Below are 16,604 nucleotides of genomic sequence, written 5' to 3' on the forward strand. Positions count from 1 at the left end.
CAAACAAGAGACTGCTAGCACTAAAACTACCAACTCAGTCTGTTTCGTCACCAGTGGCAAACTCTCCATTCTTGATCTTATCGCTCAGAGCGTTGTTTTCCTTGAAGAACTCCACGAGGTCGGTCCGCTTCTCAAGAAGAAGATCCACAACAAGACGACCAAATACAATTTCGCCCGCAGGGTTCAAGTGTGTCGAGTCACCAGAGGCGAGGTCGTACTTGTGTCCATTCTCGTTTCCAATGGCATTGATATAGTTGGTGCTGGCCGTATTGAGGTCCAGGTATGTCGCGCCCACTGCTTCCGCTGCGGCAATAGCCCTGAGGCGTTCATTCTCAAGGTTCTGGATTACCTTGCCGCCGCTGAAAGTACGACGTGTGAGAGATGTAATCAAAATCTTCGACGAGAGTTGTTAGCAAGTCGCTTCTCTTGTGATTCGCCCTTTTGTGCACTTACAGGAGTTCCGCCAGCAGCCGTAACTTCGTTTGCCAAAGCCTCGAGGTTCGCTTGGAACTGCTCTTGGGAAATGTTCGCCGCGGCCTTTTGGTCGTTGTGACCAAATTGAATTGTAACGATTGGGCTGAACGCATCCTTATTTGCCTTAACTTCTCCAATTACAGTGTTCCAAATGCCCGCGGCTCTGAAAGATACAGTGGTTGCCCCACTTTTGCCATAATTTTTCCCATCTGCAGGTGACTGGAGGAAGGAAAGTAAACCATTTCCCCAACCGCCGTTGATGGCGACAGTTGAGTCGCCGGTGAGGAGAAAGTATGGCGGCTTGGCGTCGCGGGCCTCGGGCGCGCTAAGCTGCCCGAAGGGAATAGCGGACACCGATGTGAGCGCCGTTGCCAGGGCGGCCGCAATGTTCTGAACTCTCATTTTGTCGGGTTGCGGTGGCTAAGTAAGACTTTGCAGGACGGCTGGACAGGAGAAAGCCACTGGGTAGTAAACCTTTATTGACAGTCGGTGCAAAAAGATCTCTCGTTGCTGCACTACTGTTTTATATTATAGCAACGGGAAATGACATTTAATCTATCCTCGCCTTCGTAACACACTGTCAACGTCGTATTGTCGCATCTCGGCGGAGACTACGCCGAAAGCGATCACGGCAAACAAGACGCCAATGCCGCGATGTCCCCACGCCATTCCCACCAATGGTTTTGGCCTGCAATGCTTGAGTTTCGAGTAAGTCCTGCAATCGCCAAACCTTATGCTGTAAGTAGCTCTGCTCTTACGGAGATTTGATCTTGCTTCCGCTGATCTGGCTGGCAGGTTTGGACGATCTCGGGCCACGGGAAGCTTGGCATTTGAAAGTGCGGGGGAGTCCACGGCTGCCACTCGGCCTGTTCCGTGGGATCATTCGGCCGAAATGCGCGCTTAAAATGCCAATTACCTGTTTACATCACAAAAAATTGGTCACTACCAGCAGGGCTGTGACGTGATAACTGCGGGGAGTTGCGTTTCGCTGGTATTGTGCTTGAAGCTCGTCACGGGCTCGATCGTGCCTCGGCGACAGCGGGTTTGAAATGGGGTTGCCAGCTGTGAACTGCAGCGACCCAGTCTGGACGCTGCCAGTATACCAAGACGCGATATGTCAGTAAATAAAAACACGCATAAATATTTATGTCATTACAATTACGACGGCGCTGCCAAAAAAACGATTGGATTTATCAACAGCCAATCTAGCTACTTTCAAAGTCGCGGAGTATTGGAATGAAGTGAGGTAATGGGTGCCCACTCTGATCAAGAACAGTCATCTCTTTATTTTATCTAATCAGGAGCCCGTGCAAGCGTAGATATAAGCAAGACTGAAGGTTTGGTCTAAGACAATCAACCACGGATAATCCAGCAACAGATCAGTGACTCAGATATATCATCACTCCCGTGTGCTTGATCAGACATATAAGTGGACAATGAGAGCGATTTACGGCATTTTTTGCATCTGTGACACCTTCAAGCGGCATAAAAAGCCTGACAAAATTCGACGTCCTGATTAGCCTAGCATCACAGGAGCAGCAGTCTTGAGCGGCCTCGGTAGGCTAGGCGACCTCGGCTTACAATTGCGAGGATAAGCGAGCATGAGCGATAGGAGTTTCTTGTCTAATCAGGGCTACGTCGCACCTGTAGGCACCCCTGATGAGGAACTCATGTTCTCTTTGGAGGGGCGTTGTAACATTTTACCTGTGCGCCGCTCTTCCAACATCAACAAATACTCCAGGCGATGCGACTAATTGCGGTAACCATTAAATTTAGCGAAGCGTCAGGTACAATATCTCCTACGGTCCAACGTTAAATTTTCGCATTGTATGCAACAGATGACTGAAACATATACGGCAGAAATAGCTCTGCGGATATGCTGTCCTACACGTCCATCGTCAATCCGCTTTCCGAATCCGTGGAGGGCTTCATCGATCGAGGTAACAATGGATATGAACATGGATACTGCAGATACATATTCTCACCTGAATTATTCACCTTCCGCAGATGTAAACAATGGATACAAGAGAGACTGCATGTGGCGTCCATAATTAAGCATTGATTCATTTGGCCGATGTGGCAAAGCCTAATTAAGCTACAAAATACCAAACTTTAAATTTAGCTAACTACTGCTGTGGCATATCACTCCCCTCATAGATATCTTTTGAAGTGGAAATTTGTATCCATCAATTTTTTACGACATTGAACATGATTATCGGACGAACTCACCAGGGAGTTGACCCTGAAACTGCTGCAATTAGGCCCTTCGTCGGCTGTTCCAGCTCGTGACATATATGCAAGAAGCAAGAAGTCTTGCAATTTTGAATTACATCAAGCTTATGTTAGTATCACAGAGATACCTGTAGGGGTAGTATTAGCTCGACAAATGTCTTGTTATATTCGGTGAGTTGGTAAAATCGTAGTGTGTAGAAGTGTTGGAATCACAGGGTATCTGTTGTATACAACAGGACTGCCCGTATGGGCTGGAGCTCGCCGAATATCAGTATGGTATATTCGGACGCTGTAAATTGGTATGTAGAAGGGAAAGTAGAAGGTTGGCAGCGGCAGCAGCGGAAGTGTAGATATAGCTGTTGGCAGCCCGGAGACGTAATCTCCGGGCTCCGCTGCTGCGGCCGCTGCCGCGGCCGGCGGCCGGCAGCTTGGCTGCTGACCGCCTGCCTGTATTCTGGTCACGTAATCCAACAAGAAGTGAAGAAGTAAAAATGTCCGCAGGGGGGAAGTGGGGAGGGGGCAGCAACTAGGATATCGCCAACCGGCCAGGAGGCAGAATCTCCGAGCTCCAGTACAGCCGCCTCCCGCTTATCCGTACTCTGGCTGGATAATCCAACAGTTAGTAGTTGAGCTTATTCAATTTGCAAAAGGGTTAGAATAAATCAGTGTTCTTGAACTTTACAAAAGCCACTTCGTACACAGCTGGAGACTGAGCACACGATGTATCATAATGCATACCTGACAGTTGCATTGAAAAAAGTTAGGAAAAGGGTGGCTTTGTTTGCGTGCACTAGTTATAGAAAGGAATATTTCAAATATGCTGGCTTTATGCTCGAGGAATTAGCTACAAGACACATTAATATCCAGCAGCAATTCGGGTCACTTTGATTTGATTTATAGGGAACTCCTCCGGAAGAATATCCGGTATTCAATTACTGTGTTTTGCCGACAACGCATTGCCGCGAACTGGTATTGATATTAATGACATCGTATGTTGAGAACTGGAGTGGACACTGGTTGATTGGTTCCATATATCTGCCTGTTTGGTATCTTCTTGGTGGCATGAGAGATCATATAGTAGGTCGTGTTAGACGAGCATCAGCCAAGACCCCGAGTCATTCAGCCCTCCTTCATTCAACTGCCGCAGTCAGGCTTGTTTCAGCGCTATTGTGGAAAACACCAACTGTATCATTCGTCCCTCCCCGCCTCTTTTTCTTTTCTTCTTTTCTTTCTCTGTATGAAAACAATATTCCATGCAATCATAAATTGCAACAATATATGTACACTTGGACAATTTTCGATTTCCTGCTTTTCCACTTAAATTTTGCAATAATTATTTTCTTCTTCCCTTGCGTTTGATTCACAGGACACAGAAACACTGTGAGAATAGCTAAGGAGCCCACTGGCCATTGTTTGCGAGACAAGCAATAATCTATTAAGGTTCAATTTGCGTCCCAGATTTCCACCTTGGCAAACCGCCCATGGGACCGTGCTTTTGCCCTAAACACGGAACGCAAGTTGGTTTCTGCCTTCCTTCTTTTTTAGCCAAAGTTATGATGATTTAGGGTATGATTTCTACCGGCGACGTGGAATTAGGAGAATGCCGCTCAATGATGCAGTGATTGATGGGAGTGAATTAACATTCAATTGGAAGTCACCGTGTTGCTATAAACAGTCTTGGTATCATGATTCAGCTGTTTAGTGACTCCTGCACGACTCGTCACCCGACCCGGTTAAATAATCCACCGGGGCCTCACAGCCGCGTAAGTTGCACTCTTGCATTTAATATATTCAGAACTGCCATGACCACAGGGATATCCTCCTTCTCCTATCTTGAAGCAAAGCTCCTCTGCATTGACAGAACTTTAAATTCTGGATGCGAAATACAAGTGGAATGCCTACAAGGATCGCAATACGTTGCTGTCACGGTATATAAGAGGTGCTGATGATGCCATGAATGACAACATTTGCATACCCAGCTCAACCTTTCAAACCGAATACGTTTTCCAGATAAAACCAAACATCTTATAGATATATTACACACTCGACTTGCCATCTTCCATCATGTTCTCATTCAAGCAGTTGGTTGCTGTTGCTGCTGCGATCTTCATCGCCAACACAGGCGTCCAGGCTGCTTGCACCACCCAGTCTCCGGGCACTGAGGGCTTCAATGGCGGCAAATGCCTCAGCAGCAAGACATACTGTGGCAGTGCTCCTACTGGTGGTTACGGCATCCTGTGCTGCGACAACTCCAGCTGCAAATAAATGGTTCACTGAATCCTTCAGTTGATAAACTACGACCAGCGAAAGATTCTGGTATGAGCTCCATGTTGTCCGGTCACAAAAATTTCCTCTAATATTTACCCAGATGCTGTCAGCACTTCTAGTAACGATGGTTGATGGATTTATGTATTCAATTTAGAGTAAAGGTATAAGCAGGAAGTATGCATGGGACACAAGCTGCGGAATACCTTCATATTTGTCTTTGGCATAATTATCATAAAAAACACCAGCATCTTGTACACAAACTATATCCCAAATTTCCAGGATGTATTTCGCACCAACTTGTGGCATCTTGATTTGGATATGCTGGTCACTTGACTTATGTGACACGATTGAATCTGATTTGCAACTCTGTTTCTTATTTGTTATTCAGAGCCCGATCTAATGATGATGGCCATTTTTCTCCCCTTCCTCTGGAAACGGTGGATCGGCGCCTTCAAGATTGGGGTCCCATGATGGGTTGGCCCCAGCGTCTCGCCAGCGCACTGATCTAGGACCATTTTTGTTCCATTCCAATATACTGTCAAAGTTTCTGCAAGTGTGCATGGATGACCAGTTTGGCAGAGCATCCCGACGTAAAGGGTTGCTGAGTGGATCCACAAACAGGGCTGGCGTCACGTCAGCAGTACATTGTAAGTTCATTCTCAGCATATCGATGCAGTGATCTGTGTGTTGGGCAAAAGTCAATCTCTGTTCACCCAAAGCTTGTTTTTTAACTTCATAGGGACATATAGTATGGCTTACCGAAATGAGTGTGGATATTTTCGTCAGGTACGCCTTCATCCAAAAACTTGTAATGCTCGTAATTGAAAAATAGTCCCATTCTCAGGGAATTCTGTCACGCATTCAGCAGTCGTGACATTTACTTCTCCGATAGTGCGTACTTACCAGGCAGTGAAGCAGGTGGAAAACTTCAAGCATCGCCAAATAACCACCGCCATGTTCCTCGGGAATTTTATGGAACGGCATTTCCGGGGAGTCGGTCATGTTGAGCTGCTTCACCTCTTCCTCCGTGACCCAAATGCCCCCAGCGCCGAGCTCAATTTCATGCCATGCGACATCCACATCATTGGAATGAGTCCCATGCGGTGCCCGCCACTTGTTGGTTTGCCTGAATTCAGCATTGTAATGACTGGGTGCGTTGTACTTCACAGCCTCAAGTGCTGGAGCTACAAATTCGTTAGTGAACGTGATGTGAAGCAAATGTAGCACTGGCCGAATGCGTACTCACATGATGTTGACAGATCACTGGTACATTTTTCCAAAAAAGCGACCCTCGAATGCCTCGTTGTGACGCTGAAAGCTAAAGCCAAAACTGTGGCCAGGTTTGTTATGGCAAGCACAATCGTTGACCGCGGCCATCGGTGACTGCATCGCCTAGAAGTTTGTGGTGTGCTTTCGCCAGCTTTCCCCTCCGACTGTGGCAGGCTCTCATATGGTTGCTTGAGTTTCCACCACATTGCAAAACCTAAACATCCCAAGAAAAGGCTCAGAGTTCGAGCTGGAATGAAGAGTTGGGAGTTGCCTACAAGCCTCTGATCCAGACGGAAGAAGAGGGGTTGACGATAAGACACTGCGGACTTACGTTCGGCTTACTGCGGCAGGCCCTCCCATCTTGCGAAAACTCGCATTTATCAATAGATTTATGTGGCAACCGCCATCCTGTATTGCATTATGATGGTTTGATGACCATATTGGTCGCCCACTTGCAGGCAGTACAATCCTTTGAAGTTCGAGCTGCTCAATTTGGATTAGTCTCCGCCTGACGCCGCTTCAAAAATCCCCGGCATGTTGTCGTGTGGGCCGCTATGGTACAAGCTTTGCGGATACGATAGGCCACTAAGAGAAGCTAAATGGCTGCATATGTAGGGAAATGTGTATTTAATAGTGGAAGTCCGACCTGGAGGGAAGCGCAACCCCGCTATCAAGGGATCAGATACCCGGCCTACATTCGAAGGATGTGGCCGCTTACCCACTTGTCAATCCCACATTTGAACCAAGTCATGACTCTGTACCATAGTTATTGGATGAACGCACCACAGATCGGGAGGCCTCGGACAGACCATCAAGGGTTAGGCTATTGACTATTCGACGAAAGCGCACCTGCCCAATCCTCCATGGATGGCTAGACTAGCCTTACGTCACCCCTATATTGTGTGACCTTCCCTTCTCGGCCTCAGACACCATGGAAGTGTGGCAACAGAATCACGGAGAATCTGCGGTATGCTTCTTGTATGGTCAAAAAGCAAAGTGAAAGCGATAAGGCGCTACTAGCACTGCGGATTCGCCATAGCTGAGAGACGCCGTCCGTTCCATGTAAGAAGCTGAAATATCGGGCAAATATATAACTCAGTCCAGATGATCAGTACAACAGAACCAGTGCTCCTCGAATCCATTTTGTCTTCTCACCCAAATTCTTGACAAGTCAAACCGGCATCATGCAGTTCTCCATTGTTGCTGCTCTCGCCCTCCAGGCCATCGGTGCCGTTGCGGCACCCGTCGCTGCGCCTGCCGCTGGCTATGCCGATCTGGCCAAGGACTCCATCGTCATCAAGTCGGCTGGAAACTACAAGCGTGAGGCCGACTATGCTGGACTTGCTAAGGACTCTATTGTTATCAAGTCCGCTGGCACCTACAAGCGCGGCGAGGAAGTCAGTGCACAGCAATCTTCTTTACAAAATCTACACTGACATCGCAATCAAGTACTCCGATCTTGCGAAAGACTCCATCGTTATCAAGTCTGCTGGCAACTACAAGCGTGACGCCGACTATGCTGGTCTTGCGAAGGACTCTATTGTCATCAAGTCTGCCGGCACCTACAAGCGCGGTGACGAGAAGCGTGAGGCCGACTACGCTGGTCTCGCTAAGGACTCTATTGTCATCAAGTCGGCTGGAAACTACAAGCGTGACGCCGACTACGCTGGGCTTGCGAAGGACTCTATTGTCATCAAGTCTGCCGGCACCTACAAGCGCGATGAGGAGAAGCGTGAGGCCGACTACGCTGATCTTGCGAAGGACTCCATTGTTATCAAGTCTGCTGGAACTTACTAAGTGTCTTTGGGGTATGTCAACCTGTTCCAGGTCTTCAATTCATTGTAAGCACACTATTGTTCTCGCTGATTTGATGGCGCACTCATCTGGCTCTCCTTGGGAGGATAACAATGGATGCATGACTTTGTACGTGGTATATGACTTGACTAAAGAATTGGAAAGCAACATTCTTTACCATCTGTTGGTGTCTCGTGGTTATGTGTACCCACACATCTGAGCTATGATGATTCAGCGAACGCCATTTCAATTAGGCCTTGTCGTCGAAGTAAGGTAACAGAAGTCCCCCGATTACCTGAATTCCGGCCAGTTGCCCCTGTAGCGCCAGATTCAAGTCTCGGCAATGGCTCGGCCTGCATTAGTATTGTGCCAAATCTCCCCCCGCATTTGGACCAGTCGTTACTCAGCTGCGGCACAGCAGCCTGAACAAAGTGACCATTGATCAGGGATGGTGCTAGGGAGGCTAGACTTTTGGAAGTTTTACATCTCCATAAAATAGTACGCTGCTCGTCACTTGTGCCTATATATGCTTGCGGAGCTGAACATGTAACAAAGTTTCGGCAAACGAGTCCTGGGCACCCCCTCCGGAATCAGAGTCTCTCTAGTTGGCGACTTGAATATGTCATGGATTGGAACCCTGCTCTTGATCTTCAACTTTTTATGAGGTAATATCAAAATAATTGACTGGAATTCATTGCGGCTCGATTGCTTCCTCAAACCAAATTGAAAGTTTGTTGGAATGATTTGAATTCAAGTGTTTTTTTTTCTCTCCCAAAAAGTCTACACTCAGCTGCAGTGCTACTCAATTCTTTTCTGCCGTGGCCATGCATCCTTCTTGGTTACTATGGGAAGATTGAAAGTTCTTTCACGGGCCACTGGTAGTTCCGTTCATACTGGGCCACAAAAGACCACTCGCCCGATCCGACAATCTCAACTCTCTTTCCATCCTTGCTAGGCAATACTACCTCCATCTCAGTCAGTGGTGGCACCACAACGTTGACCTTGAGCTGCAGCGGGCCATTCCCGTCACCATCCAGGGTCCAGGCGCAGGCTACCTTGCCATACGGCGTAATATGCTCCGCAGCCGCATGTGTGAACTCTCCACCCAGCACTGGCTCAGCCCTCGACCGCTTCCAGCCAGGCTCTAAACGCTGCAGTCCCGCAAGACGCTCAACAAGAAATTTGGCCACCGCACCAAATGCGTAGTGATTGAAAGATGTCATGTCTCCGGGGTTTATGGTTCCATCAGGTAGCATGCTATCCCAGCGCTCCCATACCGTTGTGGCGCCCATCGTCACGGGGTAGAGCCACGACGGACACTTGCGGTTGAGAAGCATCGCGTATGCTACGTCACTATGGCCTGTTTGGGTGAGAGCCTCGCAGACATACGGGGTTCCAGCAAAACCCGTCCCAATCCTAAAACCGTTGCGGCGGATGACCTCAGAAAGTCGGTTTCCTGCTCTCTCTGCTTGTTGGGCTGAGAGTAGATCGAAGCAAATCGCAAGAGCATACGCAGTCTGCGAGTCCGAGGTGAGACGCCCATTGGGGCTGATATACTCGTCTTGAAACTCTTTGCGCGCAGCGTCGGCTTCTTTTTGATATCGTGCCGCGTCTTCTGGTTTCGATAAAATACCAGCCACTTTGGCGATCAAGTCAACGGACCTAACAAGGAAGGCATTGGCAACAAGAGAGGAGTCTGTGACTGCTTTCATGGGCTCGTCTGGAGGGGCATTGGGATCCAGCCAGTCCTGGGGGGTGTCAGTCAGGTTTGTGTTTGCAAGAAGAGAACAATGATATACACTCACACCTAGTTGGAACAGGTTAAAATCCCATAGGTGGACCGAGCCGGACTTGTTTCTGGGAATGACGTCGATCCAAGTCTTCATCGACTCATATTGATCTTGGAGAACAGTGAGATCTGCAGTTTCTTGATAAAGTGCCCAAGGCGCAAGAACAACCACGTCGTGCCAGATGGCGTTGGCGCCAATCTTGCCCCAGTTCTTGTGGCCGATGAGAACATTGGGAGACACCATCGGGGGGATACCGCCCAGTACGGTTTGGTCGAAAGCGACATCTGCCAGCCAGTTCTTTAAAATACCGAAGCAGTTGTAGATGAATGTTGCCGTTGGCGCAAAGAGTGCCAAGTCTCCGGTCCAGCCGAGGCGCTCATCCCTCTGGGGACAATCGGTCGGAACAGATAGGAAGTTTCCCCTCATTGACCAACGCACGTTGCTGTACAGTCTGACCAGCATCTCGTCTGAACACGTGAAGTGGCCCACCTCTTCCATGTCGGTATGGCACACGCGTGCCTCGAGCGCTTCTTTGAGACCGATAGCAGACGAAGGCCAGCCATCCACCTGGACATAACGAAAACCATGAAAGCTGAAGCGTGGCTCCCAAGACTCGCCGTTTTCGTCGCCTTTGAGCGTATATATATCCTGGGCCTTGCACTCTCGCAGTGGCCTCGTTCCTAACTCCCCTTTCTCGAGGACTTCTGCGTGTGTCAAAGTTATTCGGTGACCCCTGCTACCTTTGACCTGTTTGATGCGCATAAATCCGACGATGTTCTGGCCAAAGTCGAGGATGGCCTTGCCCGAGGGGGTCGTGATTAATTCAATAGGCTTCACCGCCTCGAGTCGCCTGACTGGTTCTCCGTAACCAGAGATGAGTTGCGTAGTGTCAGGAAGTGGAGGCAGAACCTGGACAGCATGCCAGTCTCCTGAAGATGACTCCGAGGTAGACCAGTTGGCTAATTCTGCAGTCGCGTCATACTTCTCACCGTCGTATATCTCGGCAAGCCTAATCGGTCCGCGTGCAGCCTTCCAGCTATCGTCCGTGATGATGATCTGCGTTGACCCATCCTCGTAGGTGATCTCTAGCTGGGCTAGAAGAGCTGTGCGCGTTCCCCAGATATTTCGACGGCCGCCTTCAAACCCAATGCGACCGTTGAACCAACCTTCTGCTACGCGAACGCCGATGCAGTTCGGGCTAGTCGAGTCTATGAACTCAGTGACGTCGTAGGTTTGGTATTGTAATCTTCCGTCGTACGAAGTCCAGCCAGGCGCCAAGAAATGGTCACCCACTCGCTGTCCGTTGAGCTCGGCCTCGTAAACGCCCTGCGCGGTCACATAGAGTCGTGCCGATCGAACGCGGCCCACGATGCTGAACTCTTTTCTGAAAAGGTCTTCTGGCTGAGGCTTGTCAATTTCTTCCGCTGACCATGGTGCTGAAACAAGTTTGCTGCTCCAGTCATCACGAGATAGCAAGCCCGTCTCAAAGGAATAGAGTTCGCTCCATGGCGAAAAGTCTGCTTGGTCCTCGCTGCGGGCTCTGACTTCAACAGAATACTTTTGGCGTGACTGGAAGGGTTCATTTATAGGCCACATTGCCCCCTGTATATCAGGATCATCGCCTTGATCGTGACTGATGATAACCCATTGCGATCCATCGTATCGTCTGATTATGCTTTCCCACCCGCCAAGTTTGAAGTTTGAAGGCGCATTCCTGTAACGCCAGGAAATCCGGGGCTTTACCAAATGAATACCTAGAGTGTTGGGGGCTCGATAATGATCGACGCGAATATCAACGACTTTTAATTCTGTCATTGCTGTGATAGTTCACCAATGAGGGTGTTGTGTAGGTTGGTGACCAGTGATGTCGTTTGGTTTATGTAAGTGCATACAACCCGAGGAACAGGGCAGAATGGAAGGATGTGTTTTCAGTCCACAAACTCATCCAAAGGGATACATTTAATTGATATAGCGTTATTATGGAATGTTCATCGGTGCGAAGTTGCAACGAGCGGATCAAAAGAGTCCGAGATTATGTTCAAAATCGGTCTGGTGATGTGTGATGTGGATGGCATATATCCGGACCTTGGTCTCGGAAAGGAGGGGGATACCCGCTGCGACAACAGACAACCCAATCAAATGTTCTTCGTCTTCCGGAGTAACTCCGCTAGGGCCCCGAGATGACTTGGCCATCCAATAGCATCGCCATCCTCGTCCCCGGATTTGCCGGTATTTAACCAGCCCCTCATTCTGTCCACTCAAAAAGTGGTACTATTCTGAAGCTAATCCCTTGGTTTCCTTCGCCCCGACCTTTCAGCTATTGCGAGCCTAACTAATCTCTAGGTAAATCCTCCTGAGATGATTGCACGTCAATTTGGATGCTTCTGCATGAAAACATGTGTTAATAGGTTGGTTTGGTTATTTCCCATTACGGTCATGTTGTTGTCAGGTTTGAGAAGCCAGATTGACATGGAATCTTCCAACAACCTCCATAGACAAGTCAACCGCCCTGTCTGTCTTCCAACTTGGATTAAGAGATTTTTATAGTTAAAGTTGCGAGATGTATAAATAAATAAATCACATACAATGTGCATTTTTCTTGAATGTACCAATAGCCGGAATTTCTTTGGGACAACCCCCCAGGAGCCGCCTGTTTATGCTGGTATTTCGGATAGGCTGCAGAACGCCCGTTACTGGAGATGACGCATAAATCAAGCATAAAACGTTGGTATCTTGCAAGTTAGTCCATTCATATTGATCCGTATGTGCCACATTGAGTTACTCTCCCAAATCGCAGACTAGAATGATAAAAGCCGCAAGCTGGCATCGCATTGTGCCGGAACAGGCTCCAGAGTGACTTACGGGACTGAAGTAGCGTGTCAGCATCCGGCTCGTGAGACATTTAACTGCTTTACGGCCACCATAACCGATTTGGTATTTTCAGCATCATAATGTGTTCCTTCATCCAGAACAATCATGCGGAGTTTTTTCATCAGCTAAACCAAAAAAAAAAAAAAAACCAAGCGTGCAAGGTATTCTTCGCATGCAATTGTGGCGCAAACAAACCACCTTAAAACGGTATCCTGGAGTGTCCGCATGGCAAAGTTGGCTCATTTACTGGGCGCAGTCGACGCCACCAATCAAGCCCCACGCAAAGAAACAATCAACGAGAAACATTGCCAATTTGTTTGGCGCTGATGAAGTCCAGCCCTTCCCTCCCTGTTGCAACAAAACGGATAGAGTGTTTTTTTTAATTCAACTCTTTTCATTGCAATTTGCTTTGTAAAAAGATGGAATCAGGTTGAATAGCCTCATCAGTCTAGGACTGTGATACAGTACCAGCATTCGTTCGTACTACATCAGAACGGGGGCTCCCCTTATCGAAAGCTTTGCATCTTGCGGTTCTTGACGCGTACCATACACGTGGTACACTAATTCTGGCCGATTTGAATAAAAAGCAACATGACTTTGTGTCCAATTGGCGAATGGGCCCAACTCCCTTGGTTAATCGGTTTTGCGTTGGACGTATAGGGATTCGTTTGTCGTTGTTTTTTCTCCTTTCTTTTCTTTGCTTTGCTTTTAAGTATCCCTGTGCGTGCATGTGGCGAGATGCGCTTCAATTGAGCGGCTTTCTTCCGCGGATTCTGACAGGTGACATTGACAGCTGGGCGAATGGTCAACTAGAGTGGGACTTCTGATTACTGAATAGAGTAAGTTTGCTGACCCCTTCTTTTTTTCCCCCACCATGACATCGCATCCCAGTTTCCAGCTCGTAGCTGCGTGCAAACATGGTGATTGATTGGACAGTATACGCAACTGGCGGTGTTAGTGTTCAGGTACGAACTGTATTATTGAAGCCAGACCTATAATAAATAGAGGGTGGTCTCAAATTTGGCAGACGTTCGTTCTCCTCGTCCAGAATTCCCCTTCATCACTCATTATGTTGACTCTCGTGATCGCGGTCTTCGCCGTTCTGGCTGCCACCGAATCCACGCCCTGGCCCAAATTTGGCAACTGGAGCGAGACTTTCAAAGGCCACAAGTACACCCTTTCCGGCCCCGCGAAGCTGGGTAGCAAGGCCGAGTTTGAGCTGGAAAGCTGCCAGTATGTCTGGGGCCTCATCAACACGCGAACCAATACCACCAACAACCCGGCACCTGCCGACGCCGAAGGCTGCATGAGCAGACTCTACGACCGCAAGACTGCCATCGGCGATCAGGGCTTCCTGAACATGCTTGCCAAAGACATTGAAGACGCGAAACACTTTTGGTACGACGTCAATGAAAAGTCGACACTGGAGGACCCTACCACTTGGAAGGCCGTGGAGTGTCGCGCCGCGGTCTCCCTCCCCAATGTGACCGCCTGGGCTTTTTCGACGTGGTCGGCGTCGCTGAGAGCCGATCTCGCCAACAACCGTGCAAACGCCGAACACTATCTCAAGCACTCCGATCACACCGGTGCCCTCGGGACTTCGCGAATCCTCGAAGGCTGGGGCGGCGTCACCACGAACTTCACCATCCCCAACTACAGCCCCAATACTTGCGGCGAGCGGCCCATGGTTCGCCCCCTGCCAGAGTTCGCGATCAAGGCCTGCGGTGACAAGAACCTCGTCGATGACAAGAGCACCAATTTCGGCGTCCTCAACATCGCGGCTCGCGACATCAAGCTTGGTCAATGCGGAAGGAACGGGATCGACATTTACGCCTCCATTTGGTATGGAAGCGGCATTTCGGAGGAGCACCTTGAGGCTGAGCGCCAACATGTCATCATCGAGATTGTCAACATGAGTCTGAAGGCCCAAGAGGACATTGAAAGCGGCGCGTTTGTGGTTCCTGCGCCGCCGGGTTCCTAGGCCCGATGTGGTGGAAATGGCAAGCCGAGGTGTCGTTCTAATTTTTCAAATGAAATGAAAACGTTTTGAATACAGCGTGTACTTGTGTAACTTTAGTGACGAAATAGAGATCCCTTCATCAGTGATGCAAGAGACAGATAGTCCTTCATGAGCACCATTCCATCTCGAAACTGCATCTTCGGAATCAGCACCTTCGTTATACTTTACATGACCCAACCTTGTTCTTATACGCCTTCTGCAGCTTCAAGAATCTTGGATGGTCTCTCGGCATAGGCTTTGGGCTAGTTCCACATCTGTGATATCGAAACAGTTCAACCCCGTCTCTCCTCGTCGTCAACCCCGAATGGCCGTCTGGCAAGGGTAAGGCCATAAATTCGGCTTGCTTCTCATCAGTCAGGATCCATTCCAGCCCTCGAGCTTGCAAGCATCGCAGCTCGCCGTCAATGATGTCATCGCGGCCGATCCGGTAGGCTTCATCGCGCGTGAGCACGCGAGACTCTCCTTCTTTGACCAGCCTAACGACTGTCGTCGTGGCCAAGCCCTGTGGCTCAAGAATATCTGCGTCGTCTAGCCAGTGAAAGAGCAAGCTGCCCGAGCCCAAGTGGGCACCCCAAGGGTTGACCTCGATGAGTTTCACTGAGAACCCCGGCTTCGCGACTTCTGCATAAACGTCCAAGACGCAGCTCTTGAAATCCAGTCCTGGTGATATATCGGACCACAGTTGGTGAACCTGTGCCGCCAAAGACTGCAATGCTTCATCACCAATGCCTGGATGGTTTGGTTGATAGAACCTGCTTTGACTGATGGCCACGACTGAGTCGTTGTTGATGTAGCATCGCCACTCGCTCAGGCGGTCGAGACCCGTGTAGTATGGGAAGAAGTAGAGCTGATTGTCGGCCACTTCCTCGGTGGCGCTGTAACTGTAGAACAATATGAGGAGGGCTTGAACGGTTCGCTTTGACACCACTAGTTTGACTAGTACTTGATGCATGTCGAAGACGGCCTCTAGGTTCCCTCCATCGGCGTCTTTTGGACTGCAATGGCTCATGCGGACGAAGTAGCCCCCTGGAGGATTTGTACCGAGGCCTTGAACCCGTGTTTCCATTTCTTTTGCCAGGAGTGCTAGATTTTCGTCCTTCTCAGCCAGCTCAGTGTTATAGTTTGTTTCCGAAGCAATCTCAAGAAGCCTACGAACTTCGTTTTTCGACAAATTGTGGATCGCAACTGGCGGGTTGAGCATACGCTCTTGTATCTGAGGCGACAGCCAGCGGCCCATGTTGAATAGCGTAATCTCTTTTTCACGGCGGAACAGATACTGAGGGGTCAAATATCCAGTTTCGCTGAGCCATGGCGCCAAGGCGTGATGGTTGTAAGAGTTTAGTCGTGCAGAGGGGGAAGTATCCAGCGGCCGCCGCTGAATAGTCACGTTTGGCGGAAGCCGAGGCATCATGCTGTATTCGTAGAGTTTGAAACTCTTTAATTTCAGCAAGTAATAGCGGTGGTTGGTATTAATATTCTCCATTGCGACAGCTGGTTGGGGCTTCGAGTAGTTGTGAGTCACGCCGCTTGGTGTGGCTGGGTTCCTGAAGGATCTCGGAATCCCAACATCTAAACGCAGACACCGAGGATCCTTCAGGTGGTTTTTTCATATTCTGTTTGTTTTTATGCTGCATCTTTCAAATGGGCTTGGGCATTTGGAGTATCTAAAAGCAATCGCAGCCAAGCTGTGAATGCCGACATCGCCAATATGCTTCCCCAGATAATGTTATTGGTATGGAGTGGTTCCATGATGGTAACTGCCTGTTTTTTTTTGTATTTACGATGCAATGTCTGGATTATCCTACATAAATGTGCACACCGGACCTCCTTGTCGGTCATGCACTGCTTCAGCATTCAAATGCATCTAGTGACCCTGTGGCTCTTTG

General features: G+C 49.0%; 6 protein-coding genes across 6 annotated transcripts; 3 read left to right on the plus strand and 3 right to left on the minus strand.

Annotated features, from left to right (window-relative positions):
* Positions 1–34: 34 nt before the first annotated feature.
* EsH8_I_000233 (uncharacterized protein) lies at positions 35–876 on the minus strand (the record flags this gene model as incomplete). The annotated part of the gene is made up of 2 exons (XM_083267646.1): positions 35–394; positions 454–876. 2 exons carry the CDS (start codon positions 874–876, stop codon positions 35–37), a joined length of 783 nt encoding a protein of 260 aa, XP_083118084.1.
* A 3,894-nt stretch (positions 877–4,770) lies between these two features.
* EsH8_I_000234 (uncharacterized protein) lies at positions 4,771–4,971 on the plus strand (the record flags this gene model as incomplete). The annotated part of the gene is made up of 1 exon (XM_083267647.1): positions 4,771–4,971. The coding sequence occupies one exon, from the start codon at positions 4,771–4,773 to the stop codon at positions 4,969–4,971; it is 201 nt and encodes a 66-aa protein (XP_083118085.1).
* Positions 4,972–7,427: 2,456 nt separating this feature from the next.
* Positions 7,428–8,040, plus strand: EsH8_I_000235 (uncharacterized protein; the record flags this gene model as incomplete). The annotated part of the gene is made up of 2 exons (XM_083267648.1): positions 7,428–7,640; positions 7,693–8,040. 2 exons carry the CDS (start codon positions 7,428–7,430, stop codon positions 8,038–8,040), a joined length of 561 nt encoding a protein of 186 aa, XP_083118086.1.
* Positions 8,041–8,879: 839 nt separating this feature from the next.
* EsH8_I_000236 (bacterial alpha-L-rhamnosidase-domain-containing protein) lies at positions 8,880–11,642 on the minus strand (the record flags this gene model as incomplete). Its single annotated transcript, XM_083267649.1, has 2 exons — positions 8,880–9,785; positions 9,843–11,642. The coding sequence occupies 2 exons, from the start codon at positions 11,640–11,642 to the stop codon at positions 8,880–8,882; spliced, it is 2,706 nt and encodes a 901-aa protein (XP_083118087.1).
* Positions 11,643–13,767: 2,125 nt separating this feature from the next.
* EsH8_I_000237 (uncharacterized protein) lies at positions 13,768–14,679 on the plus strand (the record flags this gene model as incomplete). Its single annotated transcript, XM_083267650.1, has 1 exon — positions 13,768–14,679. The coding sequence occupies one exon, from the start codon at positions 13,768–13,770 to the stop codon at positions 14,677–14,679; it is 912 nt and encodes a 303-aa protein (XP_083118088.1).
* A 196-nt stretch (positions 14,680–14,875) lies between these two features.
* On the minus strand, positions 14,876–16,129 carry EsH8_I_000238 (uncharacterized protein; the record flags this gene model as incomplete). The annotated part of the gene is made up of 1 exon (XM_083267651.1): positions 14,876–16,129. One exon carries the CDS (start codon positions 16,127–16,129, stop codon positions 14,876–14,878), a length of 1,254 nt encoding a protein of 417 aa, XP_083118089.1.
* Positions 16,130–16,604: the final 475 nt, after the last annotated feature.

The sequence above is a fragment of the Colletotrichum jinshuiense genome, chromosome 1, assembly GCF_051148585.1.
Source record: "Colletotrichum jinshuiense chromosome 1, complete sequence".
NCBI lineage: Eukaryota > Fungi > Ascomycota > Sordariomycetes > Glomerellales > Glomerellaceae > Colletotrichum > Colletotrichum jinshuiense.